At 35.1% G+C, this 26,787-nt stretch overlaps 1 protein-coding gene and 1 long non-coding RNA gene across 2 annotated transcripts; one reads left to right on the forward strand and one right to left on the reverse strand.

Annotated features, from left to right (window-relative positions):
* Positions 1-6,386: 6,386 nt before the first annotated feature.
* PTAC4 (plastid transcriptionally active 4) lies at positions 6,387-13,301 on the forward strand. The gene is made up of 11 exons (XM_021977495.2): positions 6,387-6,641; positions 7,760-7,884; positions 7,989-8,099; positions 8,509-8,573; positions 8,656-8,737; positions 9,011-9,085; positions 10,128-10,198; positions 10,323-10,405; positions 11,870-11,934; positions 12,348-12,422; positions 12,898-13,301. The coding sequence occupies exons 1-11, from the start codon at positions 6,503-6,505 to the stop codon at positions 13,015-13,017; spliced, it is 1,011 nt and encodes a 336-aa protein (XP_021833187.1). The 5' UTR covers positions 6,387-6,502; the 3' UTR covers positions 13,018-13,301.
* Positions 13,302-23,359: 10,058 nt separating this feature from the next.
* LOC148297564 (uncharacterized) lies at positions 23,360-25,588 on the reverse strand. The gene is made up of 3 exons (XR_015834386.1): positions 25,299-25,588; positions 24,847-24,952; positions 23,360-23,679 (listed from the first exon to the last, which is right to left on the reverse strand). It is a non-coding gene; the product is annotated as an uncharacterized LOC148297564 (long non-coding RNA).
* Between the last annotated feature and the right edge of the window lie 1,199 nt (positions 25,589-26,787).

Below are 26,787 nucleotides of genomic sequence, written 5' to 3' on the forward strand. Positions count from 1 at the left end.
ATACATCTCATATGTACATCATCTCCCCTTGTGATGATGTACATCTGAGATGTACTTAGAGCATTCCATGGAAATATTAGTGAAAATTATTGGAAATCAATTCTAGGCCTAGTGCAGCCAGTTTTTCAGAAACATAAGGGATGTCTAGTTATGCAAGCTACAAAAGGCAACATACTAAATGTATATTAGATAACAAAGTAGATAAAAAAACAACGGGATAAATAAAGGTTGTGAGTAAGGAAATTGAGTTCACACAATTAATTGAACTTGTCTTTCCCGAGTGAATCAGTCCATACATGCAAATAGGTTGTCCTAAACAATCACTACCCTTGATGACAATTGTACCACAATCAAGAACCAATGATCGTGCATTGGGAAGTACTTTAAAAGAAAGCGAGTCAAGGGGGTTATGGTCATTGTTTGAGTCTGGTCAGCCAAAAAGAAGGATAGAGGTCATATAACTTCACAATTTTGTAGAGGGAAATTAAATATCTAAACACTATAACAAACCCTTTTGATGTCGACCAGGAAATCTTCCATAAGTAGTTGTTTATCATTGAAAAACATGACAAATTGCTACAAGGAACCCAGTGACATTTATTGCAGGAAAACATTTAACCAGACATGGTAATGTACTCTATATTCAGAATAGCAATTGAAAGAAAACATTGAACCAGATAAGGTAATGTACCAAATAGTAGGTAGGGAAGAACCAACAAGAATTCACGACAAAATGAATGAACGTTCCACTCAAGCGCAACCTCTGTATCGCAGTGGGAATTGCCCGCCTTTATGAGTTTATTTTATTGTACAAATCTGTTATTGTAAACCAACATTGACATATCCCCCTGATTGATCGACCATATAGTCTAATGAATGACATATTCTGATCAATACTTTATGCATTGACTGTGTACTCTGTTATTGTGTCGATTCAGCTGCATCCTCAACTTGTGATACTCGCAAGTGCATGAGCCGTTCGGTAGTATAACATATGTAAGTGCGAGGTCGATTCCACGGGGATTGGTGATTGAATAATCCAATTCAGTTTTCCTATACAAAATAGAAAAACAAGAAAATAAATAAATAAAACAAGAAAGAAAGAAAAGAAAATAACTCAAGCAGATAAGTTCCCAAGTTCAACTAGATTAACGGATTGATTCTAGCTAAAGTATGATTAAGCCATGGTGTCTGGTCCTAACCTTGTATTCCTAATTCCCTAATTTGATCATCTGTTGTCTAACCTAAACTAAGCATTAGGAATCCATTAAGCATAGAAGAACATTTTAAACAACCAAGTATGTATCTAATCCCTGTTGTCAAATGTCCATACATACTCTTCCTATTCATAGTTCAATTCGAATTAAAGCATGGTGTCTACTCTTAATTCAAACCAAGATACCTAACATGCAAGCCTAAATGGTGATCAATCATTCAAACTAGCATATTAACTTATAAGCATAATGAATAAGAACAAAAACCATAATTGAAACTTGGAAACTAATCAAACTTGAAACTAAAGAAAAGAATTTACATAACAATGAAAAGTAAAGTGGAACTAAGAAAAACTTAAGGAGAATTTCAGCACAAAGATTTCATTACAACAATTGAAAACTAGAAAGAGAAACTAAGATAATTTGAGGGAGAGAAGGGAGGGGAGCTCTAGAGAAGTGTTTGAGAGCTCCCCCCTTTGGGGGTGTTTTATGAAGCTTGAAGACTTCTCTATTTATAGGGCTAAGAGGGAGGAACATCATGATGAATTCCAACACCACCATTCCTCTTTTAATACAATCAATAACTCCCACTTCATCTTGTCTATGTTAGTGTGGTTGGAAACAATTCCATCCCATACTTCTTTTGTTGCACCTCAAGCTTTCTTCACATGGGATTTCAAAGGTGTTCAATTGTGGCTGCCTTTTGCTGCCAACCCATGTGGGTTTTCTTTTGGTTGCTGGAAAAAACGATTCTTCTAAACCAAGCTTGGTGTAGGAAGGCCTGAGGTTTCAATATGTATCCAATGAGGCTCAAATTTGGATATGTCATAATAGACATCCATTGGAACAACGTTTATGAAGAATGTATTCCCATCTGAGTAGTACAAGTATACGTTTTGGGCCTTGCAAGTTGACTGCCGAAAATAGACTGGAATTGACTCATGGTGTGCATTTTGATGGGCCCACGGATTGGGCTTGGCTTCATCAATTGATATGTTTGAGCAGTCCATCTTGCAGTTCAGAATCTCTTCTTTCCAACCACATATTAATTGGGCCAATACAAGTTGGGAGGAGGAAGTCAAGGCCGAAACAAATTGCTAAAATCACTTTCAATTAGATTGAAGAGGAGGATGAAGAAGCAATTTGGTAAGTCGAAATGGTTGGAATGATTTTTGTATGATTTTTGTGTTTCGGTTAGGCAAACTTATATAAAAGCTAAGAAATAATGATTGGTAAGAAATAGTATTCAGAAATGGAATTGGGCTGTATAAAATAATGATGGCTAAGAAATATAACTAAGCAATTAAAATGCAATATTTATTATAGTTGGACAAACCTATACGAAGGGTTTGACATGTTAGTAGATCATTTGACGGTATGACATACCATGCCATTGGTCGTGTGCAATTGATTTTCGTAGCAAAGTATTAAAACATTAGTAAGTGAAAAAGTTGGAAAAATAATTGAATCAACTATTATGCATGGGAACTCCACATTGAATTGTTGAAGTTGAATTGGAGCATGAAATAAAAATTGAACATAATTTGAGAGTGAAGATGGTAGACAATAACTTTGTAGATATACAATTGTAAACAAAATTGTGAATATTACTTGTATGAAACGTTATTGTAGGCATGAATTACGAAGGAGGGACATCATACACGTACAAGGACCTTAGTGATGGTACAATCGATGACGGTTATCTTGATGAGGTTGAATCGATGTACCAAAATATTAATGTGACCCCAATTGGAGGTTCAAATATAGTTGGATGCAGTTTGGAGAAGAGGACTACTGCGGGATCTGAGATTCTATTCCCTTGCATTTTGACAGTATACACTTTTATAATTTGAGGGAAGAACATGTTTTATTGAAGGAGTTTAAAAGCGTACAAGAAACTAAATTTTTTTTTACACCAATTATTCAAAGGCAATTGATTTTGGTGTAAGAAAGAACATATGTAGATGGAACAAATTAACATCGCAAAAAAATGATACTACAATGAGTGTGTTCTAAACAAGGAGAAAGACATAAAAAATTAATGAACGTTCCACCGAGCTGTGATCGTAGGAAACAATGTTCACAAGAACTAATTGCTAGACTACTTTTTGTGTTATTTACGACAAGAAAGCATATTGCTACAATGTCACAAAATTCAAGCTGCAACAATATCATCCATTGGTCAATTGTGAAGAGGTTAGTTTTATATCATCACATCATTTTGTCACATCATTTTGTCACAGATCTTGATCAGTTCATAATTGTATATCATTTTGTACCACTCTAGCTTATGATTTGGTTATGTTATTGAGTTAAACTTGTGCTTTTAATCCCTTTTCTGTTTATCATTCAGTTCATTGGGCCTTAGGTAGCAATGGTGGCTTTGGATAGGAAAAGATGCAAAATGGTGCAAAAACGATTCAACATGAAAAACTCCTGGAATCGTATTGGTGTATCATAGCTAACAGCTTAAGGTTGGATCTTCTCAAAGACCCATTTGGTGCTTTCCAAATGGCCCAACCAACCATTAGGAGGATAACAAATTCGGGGGCGATTCAACACAGTGTAATACCTAGTCCTTTGCACATTACAAGGTATTGCTACCTTGTTTGTTTCGTAAAGGTACGAAACAACTGATAGGACTTAGAGCCAAAGCCGAAGGCTTCTAGCTCAAGTGGTTAAGAGCCTTTACCCTTGCATCCTACGTTCTAGGTTTGATTCTCCTCTCCCCCAACATTTCTTTGTAATAAAAAAATAAATAATAATAAAAGTCCAAGCCAAGTCAACTAAGTCCAACATTCAAAGTTCAATTCTAACCAATCTAGTCGAGTCCACCAAACAAGGCCTTAGTTCTAGTTGTAGTTTTTTTTTTAATGTAGAAATACGAAACAATATCCTCTACCATACGACACAATAATTACTCCAAGGGCATGCAAGCCCAAACTGGTCCAACTAGTTTCGATTTTTATTTGATCCTCACATGTACTAAGCACATAGCCATGGATAAGTGTTAGATTCAACTTTAATTGATCCAATGGTTCTGATTTCAAGACTTGTTAACCAGGTAACCAATTTAGTATAGCAAAACAATTCGACAAGTGGTAGTGTACTAATTTAAGCATACAAAGTGGCATGAATTATGGCATATACAAAGAAAGCTTTACAGAAACTGTAGATGTAGAGTTGGGTTATTTTTTATAGTGCAAGAGAATAAATTGGTGCAACAAGATATTGAACATTCCATCAAGCTAGCATGATGAGAGATAATGAAAACCTAAGATGCATCAATATGGAAGGGAGTCCATGAAACAATGAGATCTAGACACAACAGAACCATTCAAAGAAGATTATATGGATGGTGTTTGCAGTTGTGTTGTGTAATGAAATAAATCACGTTCAAGGAATCATGAGTCTGTTTCGATTTGCTGTGTTTCAGTCCATGTGTTGTTTTCTAAGGAAGAAATCACTTTCAATTAGATTGAAGAGGAGGATGAAGAAGCAATTTGGTAAGTCGAAATGGTTGGAATGATTTTTGTATGATTTTTGTGTTTCGGTTAGGCAAATTTATATAAAAGCTAAGAAATAATGATTGGTAAGAAATAGTATTCAGAAATGGAATTGGGCTGTATAAAATAATGATGGCTAAGAAATATAACTAAGCAATCAAAATGCAATATTTATTATAGTTGATTCTAGGAAGGATGTGGGTGACAAAGTGGCTACAATTCAAACTTAGTGTCGACCTGCAGATGGATTGTTATTCGTGACTCAAGGGGCAGTTTTGTGGCGGGAAGATCACTTAAATGTGATAATGTTTTTTTTGCTTTATAGGTTGAGTCTTTTGCGAATATTAATATCTTTATTTGGAGTGCCGAGAAGTGAGTATTTGTAGTTAATATTTTTAAGGTAAGTATTTTTTTGGACTAAGTTTTGTGTTTAATGAGCATGTAAGAGTATCTCCAACATTCTCTTCAACAACTTTGAAATTCTAAAATAGGTGAGTCACATCAGAAAAACTATCTCCAACAACCTCTTTCTTTCTCTTCAGGACTAGTAAGTTGACTTAGGCTCTTCAAACATATAATTTTACTTTGGAAAAACAAAACCTACCTTGAAAATGTTAAAAACATGCATTTTCATATATATAAATACATAGACATTTTTCACATGTTTTCATATTTTTCATTCTTTTCCATGTTATTGCATAAATTGAATTAAAGAGTTTGTTGGAGCAAAAATTATTCAAGTAGCAAATAAGGCTTTTCAAATTTCCACGTAGGTCAACAAACTTTAATTTGAAGAGTTTTATTTGCTACTACTGTTGGAGATGCTCTAAGTCAATTTTCCCATAGAGATATTTAGTCATATACCCATTCTTAGCACTAAAACTATAAATAAACCATACACCATTTAATTTCTATAAATAAACCCAAAAAAAACCCAAGAAATGACAGCTGGCCCTATTGAATTTAATTTTAATTATTAAATTACTTTAATACCCTATTGAATGTTTTGGGCTTTTTTTATGAGATTTTGGGGTTGAGTTTGTTTTAAGATTTTGTAATTTAAAAGAAATTAAAAGCCTTTTTTGTTATGTTGTAAATGAGCTTTGGGTGTGTTTCTAAAGTCCATTTCATATAGGATTTTTTTTAAAAAATTTGGGCTCCTATATCTATATATATAAAGCAAAAGGTAGAGAATGGTGAAACATTCAAAATACCGGAAAATGCCCTTGGTTAATGCAAACATTAGAAATTGAAATTATTAATTAAATGAGGATAATATGGTAAATTCACACTTTTTCATATTAAAAGAATTAAAATTAAAAGAAAATTCAGATAATGGTTCCTATTTTTATGGAACACAACTACTCATTATCTTTTTTAATTCTAAAATAAATTTTAAATTTTTTTCAAAAAAGCCTCTCGCAAGCGCGGAAGCACGTGCAGAGAGGCTAGTTGGGTATAATAGTGAATCTTCTTTTCCCATAATTTTTTCTATTTTTCTATTTTTAATTTGTTGGATAATGAAGCAAACTTTAGGCTGTCCGTACCCAATCAGAATTGATGGGCTTCAATGGCCAGGCCTGGATTAGCAGTACGGAACCATTGGCGCGTCGGGGTTAGCGGCCCAAACCGCTCAATACAAACAACTCCTAGAAAAATCACAAAGCCAAAGAAAAAAAAAAATTCAGAAAAAAGTGGTGATTGAGAGAGTGAGAAGTGATCAGTATCTTGTTCAATCCTATCTATTAAAATTGCAGCATTTGAACTAAGTTTTCCCAGAGAATGGCAACAAAATCGCAGATATTTACAGGATTCCCCATGGCATCAACGCCTGCCTCTTCGTTCCAAGCCTCTTCTTCAAGCTCCTACAGTCTCGCTATGGTCAGAAAACCTCTCACCACTTCCTTCTTTAATGGTGGAGGTTTGTGCCTTTTGCTTGACTCACTGTTTTAGTTACTGGGTATCTCTTAGATTTTCAATTGGTATTGAATTTCTCCGTTATGTATCTGGGTCGTTATTTGATTTGTGTTTGTGTGTGATTTTTCAACTTCATTTCATCAGTAGAAAAAAAAATAAAGTAAAATTTGTTGAATGTTATGGAACTTGTTAATTGGTTGGCAATCCAAATAGTTGCATTAAGCTTAGTAGAATTGATTTTCTTTCCTTCTACGGCTTTCAGTGGGCATTTCACAGGGAATTGAGTCTGTCGCTGGATACCTTCGTCTATTAATGGGGAAATGAGGAGAGAATTAGATGTTGGGAAGATAATTGGGTTGGGAATGTCCTTTGTGTATTTTTGTTTCTGAGTCTTTGTAGATTTACTTCTTCTCATAATGTGTCAATTGCCTCTTTATCAGATCATCCTCTTACTCCTTGGGTTGCAAAAGCATTACCTTGAACTAGTTTAGAAACTCCCATTTGAGACAACATTCATATGCAACAATAATATAAGTATGCAATGGAGTAGCTGATCTAGATAAGGCTAAATGAGCATTGCCTGTGTTCGTTGCCTTCTTTGATTGACATGACCATTTTACTAGCAGCGCTACTGTAATGGGAACATTTGAAACATGGGTTACTTAACAAATAATTCCCAACAAATCAGGAACTAGCCTCAACCCTGCTGTTTTTAGTTTAAAGATTACATGTAAATCTGAATATATTTTTAATTTATGGTTAAGCGCAAAGAAGATGTACCTATATTCATCTTATAAAAGAAATTTTTTTATTTTCAGAATCAAAGCCGAAGGATGTAAGCTTCTATCTTTTCTAAAAGGATCTTCAGCTCTATAAAAGGCATCTTAGTGTGTGTCAGATAGCATAAGTAATAACTATATGCAACAGTGAACCAAAATTTTTCTACTCTTGCAAATTTCTGAATGAAACAAGGCTAGCTTTCATTTGAAAAGAAAGATTTGCTCCTATTGGTTTGACTCAACAACCCCCCCGCCCTTTGAAAAATAAATCACCTCACATCCCCTCCCCCACCAAATCACTTACAAATAGTAATATCATGTCTTACAATTATTTTTCTTTCAGTGGGGGCTCTAAAAGTTGAAGTGATTAGGGTTGCTCCTTCCAATCGACCACATTATTCTAGGCAGCGTGGAGGTGCCCTTGGTGCCCGTATGAACCTATTTGACAGGTTTGCTAGAGTTGTCAAGGTGATATGTGTTATCAGTCTTTAGTGTATTCACATAATAATAATAATATGATTGTATTATTATAACTAATTGTACCTTTTCTTGCACAAATTTACTAATTGCAGTCATATGCAAATGCACTCATAAGTACTTTTGAAGATCCTGAGAAAATCTTGGAGCAAGCAGTTCTTGAAATGAATGATGACTTGACAAAGATGCGTCAAGCCACAGCACAAGTAAGCCTTATGTTCCCAAAATTTTTAAGTTCTTTTCTAATTTTTTTTCTTCAATAAAATCATTTTGGAAATTCTCAGAATCTCCTTGTTTTTTTTTGTCTTGTATGGTATAGTATGATTTCCTCATGTTCTTTGGATTTTATTGCATTTGTTTTTATCTCTTTTAGTTTTCATTTTTTCTTTGTATTCATAACTGACACAAACTGAAACTGTAAACATATCATCCATGAACGGTTATTGTGGTGTGCTCTAGATATACTTGGATATCTTATGATTTTCTCCTTTATGCATTGCCACTGTTTAATTTTTTTAACTGATATACGTCCAAAAAAAAAAAAAAAATTTTAACTGATTGATTGTATCTATGTTCATCTAGAATTGATCACACATATTCTCTCTGTGTGTGAAGGTGTTGGCATCTCAAAAGCGAATGGAAAATAAGTACAAAGCTGCTGAACAAGCTTCCGAGGACTGGTAATGTAGATGGGGTTGATATCTTATATTCGTAAGTATAGCGGTGAATAATTTTTAAAAATATGGTCCATGTTTGGAATAGGTACCGCAAAGCACAATTAGCTCTTCAAAAAGGAGAGGAGGATCTTGCACGTGAAGCTCTGAAGAGGCGTAAATCTTTTGCTGTAAGTCTAATTAGTTATATAAATTTGTTATGCTTCACTTATTTTCTTTCGTATTTTATTTTGAGAAATGTGTGTCATTCAACTGTCTTATTGAGCCGAACTTGCGTTTGGAATGTTCAGGAAAATTAAGCTCAGTCAACAGTGAAAAATTTCTAATTGAATTTATAGACATGGATCTAATGTTCCCTTGTTTCCTCGCAACCTAGTTTCTGCTTCATCGCCAGGCTGCCAAAGTGTTTATTGTAAAATTAATTGTTCTGTCATTGTTTCCAGGATAATGCTAATACTTTGAAAGCTCAACTTGATCAACAAAAGGGTGTTGTTGATAATCTTGTGTCTAATACCCGGGTAAGTGAATTTATATCTTTTTCCCATAATTTACTTCTTCGATGAGTAGCTTTATATATATATAAACACATATATATACACCTTGTGGGATCCACTAAGAAGTTTACATCAATGATTTGAACAGTGTATTTTTAAAGTCTTCATTCAAAGATCATCCTTGCAAAAAATTAGACAAACTGTAAATTGTTAAGACATCTAGTTGTGGCCAACAAAACTGACAAACTCATTTCAAGAAAACACTAAAATGACAACCATTCAAGTGAGTGGTTAAATAGTTTCCGATTTGAGTGATTTTTTGCAGAGATGTTCTTTGAGGGAATACCTAAAAAATAGACTGTTCAGATCATTAAAATACCATGCAGAGTGGGCTTTACAAGGGTTATTTGAGGGGTCCCTCTATTCATTAATCTGTATATATACATCTATCTATATTGTGGAAGGGTTTGTGTGAGCATTTTTGTGAAAATAAAGTGTAGAACTAGCATATGTATTTCCATTGCTTTTGCATGTTATGACTGTAAAATTTAGCATCTGTTGCCATGCCAGTTTTAGTTTGAAGCTTTAAAACCCAAATTTTCTATAGCGGTTATAAAAAAATTGATTTTACTAGTACATATATTTTTGGCTGAATCAAATTGCTATATTGTATGCTGTGTCAAAAGTAGTGTTATGAAGAGTTACAGATCTAGGAATAATCAGAAGGAGTTCTATGTTCTATGAGAGAAGCTGTGGTTTGAAACTATATCATAAGAAGGCAATAACTCTGACAGAAAATAAAAAGATCTTTTTCTTCTGTTTATGGAAAAACTGGCCAAAAGAGCAGTTATTCAGGTTTCTTGACCTCGGGGCTTAATTGAGGGTTATTGGTATCTAAAATAATAACTGTGCTTAGTGCTTGCTGTATTTTGCAGATTTTATCAGAAACCGACCTTGTCTCTTTTTTTCCTGGTTGCAATGGGCATTGACTCTTTTGATAAGTATAATTATGTAGATATCACCTGCATTTGTTACAACTGTATTCCATGAAATCCATTTTGTGTAGCTTTTAGAGAGCAAGATACAGGAGGCAAGGTCGAAAAAAGATACTCTTAAAGCACGTGCTCAGTCTGCAAAGTATGTTTCTACTACAATCTCTCACTTTCCTTTTTGTTTTTTTAACTGAGTCTGGTAACTCTTTTTTTTTTTTTTTTGCTATGTCCTTAATGTTGCCAGTAATGTTTCTTTTCTGTTGCTTCAGGACTGCAACTAAAGTGAGTGAGATGGTGGGGAATGTCAATACAAGTAGTGCTCTTTCAGCTTTTGAAAAGATGGAAGAGAAAGGTAAGCCAGCTGTCCATTATGGAAATACTAACAAGCTCTGTTTTGCATTTCCACTTGAGGGCCAATCTCTGTTTGGCACGAGGGAACGTTCTCCATTACATATTAAGTTTTAAATTAAATAATTACATTTTATTTTCTGCATTTTTTGTTACTGTGTGCTTAGAGGAATTGGTCAAAATGAGTTTTGGGCAGTAAACAGTAGCTCACATTGTGTTTTAAAAAATGATAGACTGTGTGCCATCTATGACTGAAAACTAGTTGACTATATATAAAAAGTGTAGGGGAGGTAGGCTGATCAAGTGGCTATATTGTATTATAACAAATAGATGTTTGGTTGCAACATTTTTTTTATGCTGCTTCATATGTGCAAAGGCAGTTGATTGTGTCTGACACTTGGAACAGAACAGTGGATGAAGTGATAAGAAAATGGTTGAATTTGCCAAAAACTCCATGAGTCACATTTTAAGAAAGATGGCTAAGTATTAGAAAAAGTAGAAACATTCTACCCAAAAGTCAACCATCCTAAGCTTAATTGATTGTGCATATGGAGTACATCTCTGGGTTGTGTTTGACTGAAGAAAGATATGAAGTCGGTCAAGTGTAAAGTCTGCTTCAAAATCCACTAAAAGAAACTTCATCACAATGTGCTTTTGTCTGTGTTGAGCATTCATGTGTTCAGGCAATGGTTGGCAAGCTTGTGATCAGTGAAATTTAATTCCTGGTCATTGTCACAAGTTGCAATAAAAGGTTTGTTTTTTGGAAAAAAAAATCGTAATTTCATTTATTACACATCCTTCCAATTTCCTTGTTGAGCATGTCTTAGATGTATGTTTCCTGGTAAGGCTGATAGAATAGGGATGTTGTCCGGACTAAATATGTCTGATTGGATGTAAGCAAGAAAGATCGTTCATCTCTTCTTTAAAGATTGGGATGAAATAATGTTGGGTGATGCTGTGAAAACCTGCCTAATATTGGCACCAGAAACAAAAAAAAGCATGCCTGATACTTGTTTGTGATTATAATTTTTCACTGATCTTGGCCTTTGTTTATTCTTTCACCAACTATACTTCTATGTTAAAATACTAGAATGTTTTCCAAATTGCTAAGCAGTGGATATGCAAATGAAATCATTTTTAGCTATCAGTCTTTTGATTCAGTTAATTAAATAAATAAAAGGGACAATGATATCTGGCTAGCTTGGCTTGGGATTATCATTGTGGTTGTGTACTGTATATGACTTATGTTGCAAAAAATTGATCGACTTTTAATCAAATTGTTTTGTGTGCATTACATGTTGTTTGTTTATCATTGATTGGAGGAAACCCAAACTTAATAAATTAGACAGACGCTATATGTATATATATATATATACACACACATTATATTCATATAATATTTTTACATATGTAGATATCTATATGCTATATGTATCCTAATTTTTCTATTTCCATTTCATTGAAATAGTCTTAGCAATGGAATCCCAAGCAGAAGCTATTGGCCAATTAACTACTGATGATCTAGAAGGAAAGGTAACACTTATTCTTTTCCCTTATTTATGCCCCATTTCATGTTAGATCCTATGCGTCTATATGATCTTTGGATTGATAAGAACAGGGGAGGGTGGGAAGATAAAACAACCTTCTATATTGGAAAATATGATGTGGAAACAAGTCAGAATAAAGCTCAGTAATCTGCTGAAAGTAGTGGCAAAATTCCAGACATATTAGTTAAGCATAATTTTGTCACAGATGTAAATACATACTTAAGTAACATGTGTATTACATATTTATACACTCAAAGTTTAGACATTGTCTATCAATAGTTTCAAACCATTTTCCAAGTTGCCATCACCATATAAGTATCAATCTATTTCGCTTGCTTTTGATGGTTTCTCTTCTGAAACTGGATTTCTTACCATTTCCAACCTACATCAAAATTGCAGTTTGCATTGCTAGAGAGCTCTTCAGTTGACGATGATCTTGCAAACTTGAAGAAAGAACTATCTGGTAGTTCAAAGGTATGCCTTATCATGCAGGACAACTATATATATATACATATATAATTTTAGATAATGCAACCAATTTTCTAATGACATAGCTCCCATGAACTTATGTTCTTATATTAAAGTTTCTGCCCATTATTTTTGTACTTATTAGCTATCTAATTTTCTTATAATTCCATCATGCTTTTTTTCTTTTGTTGAGCAAAGGAACATTAAGAGAAATTATGGAAGTCTAAATATCTGGTTTGTAATGGTTTTCCTTTCCTCTTTTCTGTTGTTTGGTACGAAGATGGATACGCACTGTACAATTAAAACTTAAAAATTCTCGTAGCTCAAAATTATGGAATTCTAAATATCCTTTCTGCTCATTGCTCTCTTTGTTAAAACAAAAAATAATATATATGTAATTAGCTTCCCGACATTTTTTTCTTAATGGTTTCTCAACAACCAGGTTCTTGACTTTTTTCCTCTTCTTTATTCCTCCAAACAGAAAGGAGAGCTCCCACCTGGAAGAACTGCTGCTCCGAGTTCGAACAAGGCATATCCATTTCGAGATTCTGAGATTGAGATGGAGCTTAATGAATTGAGAAGAAAAGCCAAGGACTTCTGAGTTTTGCTTTTCAGGCACAAATATTGCAATTCTTTATAGGCAAATATGAAGTTGTTTTCATTTTGAGAACTGGTTAGCATTTGTACAGCAGAAAGGCCAACAGATTAACGTTGTATAGCTAGAGCCCAGACTCGAATTGAAGTTGCTTCTTTGTGATTGTAGGCACCCTTTGCATGCTCTTATTGTAATTCACATCCGCTGCAGCAAAGCCAGTTTCTGGATTATGTACGAGCACCTACCTGTTAGTACATTTAGAATGATTTTTGTCTTTTCTTTTATCCTTACAGCACATTCCATGAAATCAATATTTCTGTCATTCTAAGTTAGTTGCTTTGAAGTTTATCAAAACGCTCCATTTAGGGCGTGCGATAACTCGTGTCCACGTGTTGTAATATAAGGAGATATTTAATGATATTATACCTGAAAATGTGGAAATTTCCCTCACCTTGACTAAAAAGAGTTGTAGTTTGGGATTATAGCTAAAAGCCTCTAAAGCACCAACTTGTTTATCCACATTCCGTGCTCAAAATGACAAAAACATATCCAACAATTTAACTTATCCTAGTCAGCATTCTATTACAACACCAAACGACATTTTATAACTGGACAACCTTACAAGTGTAAACCCAATTAACATATTTACAAGTTAGTTGGAAGAATATTATGCTCATTTTTTAGCAGCTGGTAGCATCTGGGTGGCTTCCTTTAAAATAATTTCAAATCTTTCTTGCTTGGTCCATTCAAAGCCGAGAACCAGATTGGGGGAACAGTCAATTCAAACTTTCCAAGTTTGGACTGAATTAATAACCAAATCTCTAAATAAAACAAAATAATCAAATCAACAAAACTATTCTATTTTTTTCTTTTCTTCTTACGTCTGGACCAAAACTAGTTTTTGCCCACAAGTTTGTGGCATGAACAAGGACAAATAAGATCAGATTCGAACCCCGATGACACCTCCTCCTCCTCCTCTCCGAATTTTGACAAAAAAGAAGAAAAAAAACGAAAGAACAAGGACAAATAAGTAAATTCAGTAAAATGTTTAAATATTCAGATTTGTTGACAAATTCAAACGTTAGAAACCACATCAGCTTTTCGTGTGCCATGACTGATATTGTCAAAACTCCTTGGTCAACACGTAAACCCTACACGTCCAACCAAAAACTCCACCAGTCCAACAAGAAGAGCACTTTTAATTAAAATAGTATACAAACTCTCACAATATAAATAGGTGAACACATCTGAAGCTTTTCACATCATCTTTCCATCCAGCACCCAAAAGCTCCTCTCAAAAAAGCACTGCTAGATCAAGCACTAGTAGTAGTCTTTGTAACGTCCACAAGAGCACCCTAACTCCTCATTTTCCATTTCCCATTTTATCTACTTTTTATTTTAAGAGAAACTTTGAAAAATGAATTTCCCCAAGATGAGTAGCATATTGATCATCTTTATGATATCCGTGGCCATCTGGGTCGGCAGTGCTCCGGTCGAAGCGAGCAGAGTTTTACCGGAGGACTTTGCTGGTGCAAATCACTTGGAGACATTCTCCTCCCCGTCCTTGTCTTCGTCATCGGTCTACGAGAAGGCTAAGTTTACCATGGAATGCTGGCTTGAACGTCTAGCTTCAGGACCTAGCCCCAAAGGGCCTGGTCACTAGAACTTCTCTCCACCTGCAGTGGAGAAACGCCTTGTTACATCGGTCGGTTGCAAGTTACAAGATCCCACAAGAAGCAAACAATAATATATTCTTTTCTTTTTTTTCCTTGATTTATCATTTTTTAATTCTGTTTTAGGGTGGTTGAGATGTAGTGTAATTTGGCGATATAGAATCCAAGGGAATAAGTGTAAATAGAAAATAATTGGCATTCTGTTGTTGAATCACATTGTCCACTGAATATGCGATGGGTCTTTTTTATTTATTTATTAAATGCGATGACAGTATAGCGGATTTCTGTGCATGGCCTTTAGTCCAATGTAACCAAAAATAATGTAGCTGTAAAAATATCCAGCAAAAAGATAAAAAAGAAATCCACCTTTAAAAATATCAACAATAAAATATTTCTATAAACTTCCAAACATAAAAAAGAAAAAGAAAAAGAACTACATTTAAATAAGGGGAGAGCATTTTTGGTCACCACTTCAACTTAATGCGTACAATCAGCACCATTTTCAACATTTGACACGTGTTTATAGACAACCATGGTTCCACAATACAAAGCAAAAAGTTATCTATGGTTATGTCTATGGGCACGTGTCAAGTGTTAAGAAAACTGATAAAGATACACATTGGATTAAAGTGTTGAGCAAAAATATTTCTAATTTCTTTATTAATTGATAGTAATCAAAGTCTCCATTGCACTACAATAAAGGTTTGCAGTATGTTAGAGTCATAAAATTCGCTCGTCAATTATTAATATGCATGCTAATAATAAATGAAGTTGAAAATAAATTAGACATTTTCCACATTTCTTGATTAACAAAATTTGGTAATAACAAACTTATAAATGAGCTAAACAATACTCTAAGTTCTGTTTAGAAAAATAAGGTTCCCTTTTTTTTTTTTCCTTAGTTGTACCCTTTTACCTTTTCTTGTTTATTTATCTATTTGGTTTTTGCCAGGTTTTTCTTTTGCCCTATTTTGCGTTTATTCACCTCTATTTTTTCTTTCTCTAATTCAGTTGTGGTTTTGCTTTTCTGATTTTCTTTTTCTTTTGTAGGGTGCTGCTTTTGGTCGCTAGCAATGCTTTTTTGGTGGGTCGGTGAAGAGGTGTCCCATATTCCTGTTTATTTTTTATATTTTTACATTTGGTTTCCTTGTGTTTGGTTCAAGTTACGAAATCTTTTTTAAGATTACGCTATTGTCCATGCCTCTCACATTTGGGTTTGAATAGTGTCCTTGCTATCTTTTGTACTCTTGTAAGGTGCTTCTATTTTATAGAGCATCCACACCAACAAAAAAGAAAACAAGTTTGATGCTTATAACATTACCCGAAGCTAGTAAAGTCATTAAGCGTATAACTAAGAGTGAGGAATTCGTAAGGAGTTAGGGTGGGCATCTCATCCGAATTATCCGCGTACCGACCGTACCGTACCGACGGTTTGGTTTGGTTTGGTTAAATAATTATTTTTTAATTTTAATTATTCCGATCCGATCCGTACCGAAACGTTTGGTTTGGTTAACGGTTAACAATATCCCTTATCCGACGGAAATCCGTACCGATCCGATATTTATAATTATTTAATTATTTAAGTACTTATATATGTATCTATTTATTAGTGGCTGGATATTAAGTTATTGTAGACTGCGAAACACTGAAACACTACCTACATTAACCCTAAAATTTGACTTTCCATCTTTTAGTTTCATCTAGCCGTCCTCTAACACCCAAACATCTTAACTTTCTCTTCTCTCTGTTAGCTTAGCCGCACAACCATCGCTCTCATCTCTCTGAGCAGGTATGTTGACTCAATATTTTGTAAGACCCAACCTCATTTCACATTGATTTGATAGGCAAGATAAGAACTCTTATCGTTTAAATTTTTTATTCACAGGGTATTTTGCATAAGAAGAACTCTTATCATTTCACACTGATTTCTACAGCAACCATCGCTCTCTTATCTTCTACAATCGCTCCAAAAGGTAATTTGCTTTTTAAATTTTTTTTTTTTTTCTTAGCCCAGCAGAAAAATAAAGAAGAAAAACAAAAAGGAGATGAGAAGTTGCAGACGGACCTGCAACTTTTCTTTCTTTTTTGGTACAAAACGTGGCAAATACAATGATTAAAGCTATATGAATTGGAACATGTTGACTATTCAAATGTGCACAAGGAATCTTAGTATTTAAATATTGTAAGGAATTGCTGATTGAGATTGAGATTTTTGTTGTTGTTTTAGTGGGGACTATTTGTTTTCTGGGTAGTTTTGGTGCTTGTTTGATTTGTGTTGTGTTGTGTTGAGAGAGAGAGAGAGAGAGAGAGAGAGAGAGAGAGTATGTTGATGATGAATAGCATGGAGAGTGGTGTAGTTCAAGACGGTGTGGTTTTTAATATTATGATTTTGATAAAGGATATGCATGTAGAAGCAATGGGTGTGGTTTTTAATATTATGCATTTTGATAAAGGTAGTTTTGGTAATTGTAGTTTGTTTTGGATATTATTTAAATAAATTTCTTTGTTTGCAAAGTCGATCTTTTAGTTTTCATATGTATATCAAGGGTCCTATGAAATTTTATTTGAAGTAAAGATTAAATATTGTGCTAGTTAAAGTTTACTTCATTAGGTGTTTTTAGCTATCCGAGTTAACATTGATTTTTAATCTTTAGTTTCAATTGCAGAAAGCCTTCAGTTCATCTACTAGTCCTATGTCAAACATAAGTTCAACTCCTACACCAACCTCTGCACAAACTGTGGATATTTCATCAAATGCTATTTCATCACTTCCACCACAGAATAACTTAAAAAGAAAAGCTGCAGCTCGGTCTAATGTGTGGGAACATTTTGATAAGATAAAGAAGGAAGAATGTACAAATGATGATGAACCTAGGTGCATATGTAAGTATTGTAAGCAAGATTATGGATGTGACTCCCGTAATGGTACGTCTTCCTTATGGTATCATTTAAAGACTATATGTAGGACATCTCCACTTAGAGAAGCCAAAAGTCAAAAAATCTTATCGTTTGGCAAGGAGGATAAGAGTAGTATAGTGAGTTGGTCCTTTAGTAAGGAGAGATCTAGACTTGCATGTGCACGGATGATTATTCGTGATGAGCTTCCATTTAGCCATGTAGAGAATGTGGGGTTTAGAGATTTAATGCAAGAAGTCCAACCAAAGTTTGATCCACCATCTCGTAGGACAATTGCTAGAGATGTGTGGAACCTTTTTCAATTAGAAAAGGGTAAACTCAAGAGTGTGTTAAGTCACCCATCACATAGAGTGTCTATTACCACCGACACATGGACATCTCTTCAAAAGATAAATTATATGGTTGTCACGGCTCACTTTATTGATGTTGATTGGCACTTGCACAAAAGGATTATAAGCTTTTGTGTCATTCCAAACCATAAGGGTGAAACTATTGGAAAGCTTTTGGATTATTGTTTGAATGATTGGGGTATAGAAAAAGTGTTTACTATTACTGTTGATAATGCTACTCCTAATGATAAAATGATAAGTTATATGAAGGGTAGGTTGACCAAGAGCAAGACACTTATGTTTGGTGGTGATTGTTTACATGTGCGATGTTGTGCACATATTCTGAATTTAATTGTGTTTGAAGGGATGAAAGAATTGGATAACTCCATTATGGCTATTACTAATTCGGTGAGGTACATCCACTCTTCACCCGCAAGGTTGGAGAGTTGGAGAAGATGTGTTGCTTTTGAGAAACTTGATATCAAAGGCCTTGTGCCCTTAGATGTGTGTACAAGATGGAATTCCACCTATTTATTGTTGGAAGGGGCATTGAAGTATCAAAAAGCTTTTGAAAGGATGTTGGAGGATGATGGAGACCCACACTTTGTGGGTTATTTTATGGATGATGATGTTGAGAAGAAGAAAAAAAGAGTGGGGCCTCCTACCTCAAATGATTGGGATTGTGCTAGAGTCTTGATCAAGTTCTTGAAGTTGTACTACGAAGCCACTTTGAAATTTAGTGGGTCAAAGGTAGTGACTTCTCACCAAGCTTTCCATCAAATGTGTGCTATTTTTGTTCAATTGCAAAAGTTTTGTAGAAGTGAGGATTCTCTCATGAAAAGCGTAGCAACATCAATGAAAAGAAAGTTTGACAAGTATTGGGGGAAGGTTGAGGACATTAACAAATTGTTGCTTATTGCAATTGTTCTTGATCCACGATACAAAATGGAGTATCTCTTATTTAGCCTTTCCGATATAGAATCCAATCCCTCCAAGGTTAATGAGTTACAAAAAGGAGTCAAGGATTTTTTAATCCACATGTATAATGTGTATAAAGTAGCTGACCCATTGGCTGCCCAAAGTTATAGTAATAGCAATTTGGAGAGAATTGGGGATACGATTATGGTAAATGATGAAGATGATGTTGAAGCGGAAAGATTGTCTAAATTTATGAAGTTGAGACAAGTGATGGATGTTGTTGAGATAAGAAATGAAGTGGATAAGTATTTGTTAGAGCCACCTGAAAATCTTAGAAATCCCAACTTTGACTTGTTGGCTTGGTGGCAAGAAAATAGTCCAAGGTTTCCAGTTATATCCCAAATGGCTAAGGATGTATTTGGCATTCCAATCTCTACTGTGGCTTCAGAATCTGCTTTTAGTTTGGGTGGTAGAATTGTAGATCCTTTTCGTGCTTCTTTGACTCCAAGAATGGTGGAGGCCTTGGTTTGCACAAGTGATTGGTTGAAAGCCGAGGAGTTTTCCTTGTACAAGGATCCAACTAAGGAGGAACTTGAGTTCTATGATGCTTTGGAGAAAATTGAGACTGGTAAGTAATTTTAATTTTTTATATTTCTTTTGGTTTTCAATTGCATTCATATGACATATGTTTATTTTCTCACTTTCATAATTTGTTTAATGATGTAGAGGTATATTCTAGTTCTCAAATGAAAGAGAAAGTGGTTGCTAGTCCATCTTGACTACATATTGAATGGTATAGTGATTAATAACCTTCCTTAATCTCAAATAACATGCCCATGTACTTTATATTTATTCTTTAACTTTGTTTTTCTTTGGCTACAGTACACAAATCAGATTTGGATTGAAGATTACTAGGCTTCTATGCTGCAATTTTTGGTTCTTTGAAGTGTTTAAACTAATTTCTTATTGTTTTGTAACGTTATTTGCTATTTTATTATGTAGTTTCAATGTCTGTTTGTAACTTTAAAATTAAGTTATTTGATTTTGTATTTTATAAGGATAATTTGGTGTATTTGTTCAAGAATTTATGTCATGTGAATTTATTATAAATTGTATTTTTATTAGTATGTTTTTATTACGGTAGTACCGGCCTACCGACCCGTTCCAAACCGAATGTTAGGTTAACCGATCCGAAGTCTACCGAAGTCTTTGGTTTGGTTAACGGAAGAGAAAATGGTCTACCGAAGTCTATGGTTTGGTTAATGGAAGAGCCCTCTACCGGTCCAAACCGATCCGCGCCCAGGCCTAGTAAGGAGCTTGTAACTCAAGTGGTTAAAAATACTCTTGTATTAGAATTCTCTATCGAATATCTCGATTGTATAAAAAGAAAAAAAGAAAAAAAGAAAAGTGAGGAATCGTGGGCTAATGATGAGGTACTTGTTGACGAGGCTAAGGCCATTTTAAGAAATCTCAAATCCGCGTGATGCCAATTCCAACCGCTATTACTTCATAAGTGCCTCATGCATTAACCAAGTAAGCATTATTTTGTTCAAAATTTACGGCCTAATGGAAAAGCAATCACTGTGCCATTTACGGCCATCCAAGTTAACAATGTTTTGACTCCAACGAGGATGTAGCTCCAATTTTCTGGGCGCTCCGGAATTTAGAGGTGTTTGGTTTTCATTGGAAACTGAAAGTATTTATAAAGTATTATTTAAAATTAGAGGTATCAAACGGACTACGTCAGTCTGTGAATATAACTCTGACATAACACAATTAGAATAAATGCAACAACACATATGAGAATGAAACGGGTCGTTTAGCAAATTCAATTATTCAAACTTTATACAGTCAAAAGTAGGAATTATGTATCCTATGGTCCTCAAAATGAAATTGGAATTTGAAACATGCTTTGAAATATTGTATTTTTTTTTTCTTGTATTTTTGAGAGGTGAGTTTTTTCTTTTCATACGGGGAGGGGTGGGACATTTTCCAACTAAAACTAATTATTAACCTATAGATTTTGAAAATTCTAAAGACAAATATTATTGTCCTCCTTATTTGTATGAACAATCAAATTTTGGGTTGAAATATTTCACTTCTAATCCTCACGCAAGTCCTAAGGTTCTCTCAAGACTACTTGGTCAACACGTTAGTCCTAAAAGGCTACCAAAAACACCAAATCGCACAAAGACAGATAAATACAATTAAGTTCTTGTGTTGTGGTGTCATTTCGGATTGATCTAAAGTATTGGTCCACTTTACTTCATCGTTATAGGGTCCTTGGCCGGCCGCGCCACCCTGTGCTCAACCCTCGAAGCTCTTTTATCTATTTTACAAGTCATTTTAAGAAATTTTTAGGGCTTGCAAATTTGTTTTCCAACAAGCAGAACCCCGTTTTGATCCAATGTTACATATTTGACTAGGAATCAAACCATCCACATATTCTCTTCCTCCAGTCATAAGATTGACGATATGATTTGACTTAATTATTCTCATCATGGACCAGTGTTGGGCACTAGTTGTGTACTAGTAAATTCATCACATCAATATTCAAATTTTATAGGCGTTGACAAATTCAAAGTTCAAACCACGGAATATTGAAATGATATGTGTGTACATTATATATATATATACACACAGACGTCAGGATATTATTGTGGACGCCATGTATTTTTCTATCATCCCTCCCTATTTTCGTCGTTGTTTACAGTGGCATCCGCATGATAATAATGTATGGACATTTGAATATAGAGAGCTTCAGTTGAGGGATCCCTTAAATAAGCTTATTTGAGGGACACTCTTGTAGGGTCAACTCTGCATTCTATTTCACTAATCCAAACCATCTATTTTTTAGATAATCATTTAAAGATCATCTCTACAAAAAATCACTTGAATCCGATATCATTTGACCACTCAATTGAGTTATTGAAATTTTAGTACTTTCTTGAAGCACCATGTTCATTACACAATTGGATGTCGAAACGGTTTCCTATTTGTCTAATTTTTTGCAAGGATGATATGTGAATTTGGACTTAAAAAATAGATGGTTTGAATCGTTGAAAAAAAAATTCGTAGGGAACCCGGGTGTCCCTCAAATAAAATTATTTAAAGGATCCCTTAATAAAGGGGACTATATATGTGTTAAGAAAAATTAGGTATTATACATAACAATCCTTACTAAAAGTAGTGTGTTCCACTCCCCCTCGGTCAACAAGTAATTAAACACCCATCTCACCAACCCTTACACACTCTCTCCGTATAAATTCTTGGTAACATTATTAATTCCACTAATTTGTATATCAATCATCCACAAGTATCTCCTAAACTTAACCTTCATCACCTTTATCTCCACATTTACAGAGAAAATTCGAGGCCATTTATTTTCATGAAGATGAATTTCCTAAAGAATAATAGCACCATTTTGATTGTTTTGGTGATCCTCTCGGTGGCCTTTTTGAGCAATTATGGGGTTGAGGCAACAAGAGTGTTGCAAGAGGACTTTGCTCATGCTAATCACCTTCAAACACACTACCCTCCCTCTGTCTACCAAACCGCAAAGAACACCATGGCCTGTTGGCTCCAAAGATTGGCTTCTGGTCCAAGCCCTAGAGGCAGTGGTCACTAGCTCTTTCAACTTGCAGACGTACGGCCTAATAACAGTACAAACCTAGCTTGTTGCTTGGTTATATGTTTTTTTTGAATATTTTTTGTTTGCCTTTTCTCTTCTTTACTTTACATTTGGGATATATGGGAACAGTGTATAATTTTTGCTTTAAAGATTCAAGCGAAACAAAGGTAACTGAGGACTATTTGAAACTCGTTTTTCTTGTCTTTTTTTCCAATATCTTTTGGGAGTATGGTACTTATGACTTCTAATTAATTGTTACTCATAAAGGATTACATTTTTTTTCTTTGTTAATTGACTTCTTCTAACAAGTTACGACCCAAATCATATGACTAAGCTCTCTTGAATTTGTTTGGTCATTTCAAAGGAGGTTCTTTTTTCAATACTTGACCTAAACGGTACAAAGGTGCTGGAATATTTGGTTTTGATAATCATCCAACGAACAATTGCAAACGATATAAATGGAGATTGAATAAAAAGCATAAACTTACACATGAACTCATAGTGGTTCACTAAATTGGAGTAATATCATGGGAAGAGTGTGTGTGTCTGCGGAAGAGTGGAGACTTATATTCCAATTAATCTGTTACTCTTTCAATTTTTTTAAAATAAATATATTAGTGGGCCCCGGAACTCTCTTAGTCTTTTAGCTGGAAACGGAAACCTGGACTTCTTTTTATTGTGGTGGGACCACAGGCTTATTTTATTACCCAATTTCTTTTTTATTAAACCTGTCCAATGCAAGCCCAAACACAGAATGGTTTGTTAAATTTTGGGAGCTTTAGTTTTAAACCACAATATAGTTTACTAATTTGGAAGATAGAAATACAATTTCATCTAATTAGCATAAGGCCAAAGACCAAAATGTGGTACCTAATTTACAAAAATATCATTACAAAATATCAAAATTACACATAATGCCACTCCTTCTAAGGCAAGCATACTATGCCACATGTCCATATCTATCCAACCACCATCGCTGGAATCTCGCCGATGGCCACCACTGCTGGCCACCACCGTCGGAATCCCGCCGCCGGCCACCACTGCCGGAATCCCGCCGCCGGCCACCTCCGACCACCTTTCGCCGCCGGTCACCTTTCGCCACCGGCCACCTACCACCGCCGGACTCCAGCGCCGTCAGCCAGCAACCGCTGTCACCGACCGCCACCGTCTGCATGGGACCAACTTCGTTGCCCCTTATTCACTTTTTTTTTAAAAAAGAAAATTTTGTGTCATTAAAGGGATTCGAACCTTGACCTTCAAAGGAAGAGGGCTCACTCACAAACCACTACACCAAACTTGATTTTGTAATATTTATTCAATTATACAATATTTATATAAACGATCAACGGTTTTAAAAATTAAAAAAAAAATCATTTCACCACATATTCACACAAAAACTGCAAATAAAAGCAGAAACTGCAACAAAAATACAATGTAGATATCAATTATATATATATATATAAATAAAATAAAATTTATAGAAGCAAAATGGAGGAACCAAGATGAAAGTACTAAAATGGAAACTGCGATGCAGAAACAGAAACTGCAATGCAGAAATAGAAACTGCGATGCAGAAACAGAAACTGCGATGCAGAAACAGAAACTGCGATGTAGAAAGAGAAACTGCAATACAAAAATAGAAACTGAAATGCTGAGCCTGGGCAAAAATGCTCAGCTCTAAAGTTAAACAAAACAAAACAATAGTTTTTTTTTATTCAAAACATGTTGGGAGAGAGGGAATCAGACTGAAAACCACCTAGAATGTAAAATAGGTTATTCATGTTTCTGTTTTTTGCATTGCAGTTTCCATTTTCTGCAATGCAGTTTCTGTTTTCTGCAATGCAGAAGAAAAGTTCAGAGTGTGGGTATGCAGAACCAAATACATGTACCAAACTGATAGTGATGCATGCACAAAGATGTCAAAGCCAAGTATTGAAAACCACCAAACCATCAGGTCTAGTCAATGTCAATGCAACCTAATTAATGTTCTCCACACAGAAAAAAGAAAAGATATGAGAAACCATTTGCTACAGCAGGTTTTCCTGGGAAATGTACAGAAGAGTCTTGATATTTGATCTTACCCAAACTATAGCAAGCAAAGAACACGCTGTCCTAAGATTAGTCTATTTTGTGCTTCAAATGTTAAGAGAAGACATGACAATAGATTTTTTTATAACTTTGTATTAAAGAAAATTAGAAACTGAAGAGAAAACCCTTGAAACAGAAAAAGATGAATTAATTGGCATATTCAATGCAAGTGCTTACATCATGGTTCCTTTGTGGCTCCACTGTTAAGAAAAAAAAAATGGCACAACCAAGAAAAGATAAATTAAAGAAGGGAGGTATCTGTTCTCTTCTGTTCTCTTACTCTTCCTCAATTTCAAGGCCTGGTACGTCACATCGAAAATGACCGGACTACTTGGAGCCACCCTTGGCCTTCCTGGAGCTGAATTGAGACCCTTGGGAAACACCAACTATCAAAACCAAAGTAAAAGCACAAAGGTTAGAGCTATCCTGCTGTGAATTCATAGAAGCACTTGCAATTGGTGGTTGGAAGATATCAAAGCCAATACAATCATGACTGTTAAAGTTTCAACTTAACCCCACAGAAGAAGCATAACACATAATGCCTCGAACAGGTTCAAGGTTTTTAAATACCATTTTTTTTCTTGTTCTTTTTTTACTGATAAAGAAATGATAATTGTCAGATTTTACAGTAGGCCAAAAAAAATAGGACTGCAAACAAACAGAGGCAAATAAACCAAAAAAATTATTAAAAAAAAATGAAGACGACAATGGAAACTAGCTAGAAAACCATACCTCAATCGAAGGATTTGAGGGCCGGAGGAGAGAGATCGAGGGATTGGAAAACCGAGTAAAAATCCGATCAAAATCGGGGTTTTCCGGCAAAACAGCAGCAGCAGAGGTAGGAGGAAGGTTGGAGCTGGCTTGGGGTGCGACGCCGGTCAAAACATGACCGGTCCGGTGGCTGGGTGGCCGACGTGACAGTGGCTGGGGGGTTTTGTCGGTGTCGATCGAAACACAGGGGAGGAGAAAGGGAGAAGACGCGAAGAGAGAGAGAGAGAGAGAGAGAGAGAGAGAGAGAGAGAGAGAGAGAGAGAGAGAGAGAGAGATCTGAGAAACTAACGAATTTGGGTTAGGTTTTTAAATGAAAAGGGTATAATTGTCTTTTTAATGACTAATGTAAGGTGGGTCAACAAATCTGGTCTTCCTTTTTGGCCTAATCCAAAATAACAATTCTTTTCTAGGTATTAAAACCCAAACCAAAATATCAAATGTCTTAAATACTAATAAGTAAAGTTATCTATGTCTAATACCTAATTTTCCTTTAAATTTTTTAGGGGGCAAGGCCACTATAGGCCTTAGTTTTATTCTTCTTATCTCATAGTATACATCATAATAAAAATCCTTTTCTCAAATTAGAAAGTACCCTTTCTATTCACTTGATTTGGATATGCATAATCTTTGGTCCTTCACTGCCGTGATGGATATGGGGATCTTTCATAGGGCCTCACTTGTCGGAAGTTTGCTACCCAAGATTTCTATAATGAGGACAATATAAGCCTTGATGGGCCATTTTCCTTATTAAGCTTTTAGGGACTTTGGGCCTCTTATTATCTTGACAGATTAAGGCCCCGTTTGGTTCACGGAATGGATTTGAGGGGAAATCAATTCCCATGTCATTTCCCAAGGAATGGGAATGAAAGATTCCTTTCCCACGTTTGGTAATGTTGGGAAAGTAATCGGGAGATTTCACTTTGTTTCCTTTCCCATGTTTGTTTTGAGTAGGAATGGAAAACAAAATTTGTATAATTTTCCAATTATACCCATATTAAATCAAATAAAAAAAGAATGCATTTAATGATATGTTGTAATTATAAATTGTTCATAGGGACAAAATAGTCATGAAAATTGTGCATTGAATGTTGGCACATTTTCCCAAACTTTCCCATGAGGAGGGAAAGCAAAACCCAAGTTAAGAGGGGGGCATCACTTTCCCCCCTACTTTCCCATGTGCCAGGAATCCGTTTCCCATTCCCGGACTTACCAAACATGGGAAAGCAATTGAATTCCCATTCCTATGCCTCCTTTCCCATGAACCAAACGGCCCCTAAGAGTCCTCTGCCAACCATGTGATATGATGTCACATGTATCTAATACGGGAGCTTCTATAATGAGGATGCTATTTAAGGAGTTTATTTGAGGAGGCCCATCTCACCATCAAAAGGGGTGTGGACCCCCCAATGCACCCCCCCCCCCCATGTGCTTTGTTTTTTGTTGTTGATGG

This window comes from Prunus avium, chromosome 1, assembly GCF_965620075.1.
Source record: "Prunus avium chromosome 1, drPruAviu1.hap1.1, whole genome shotgun sequence".
In the NCBI taxonomy this organism is placed as follows: domain Eukaryota; kingdom Viridiplantae; phylum Streptophyta; class Magnoliopsida; order Rosales; family Rosaceae; genus Prunus; species Prunus avium.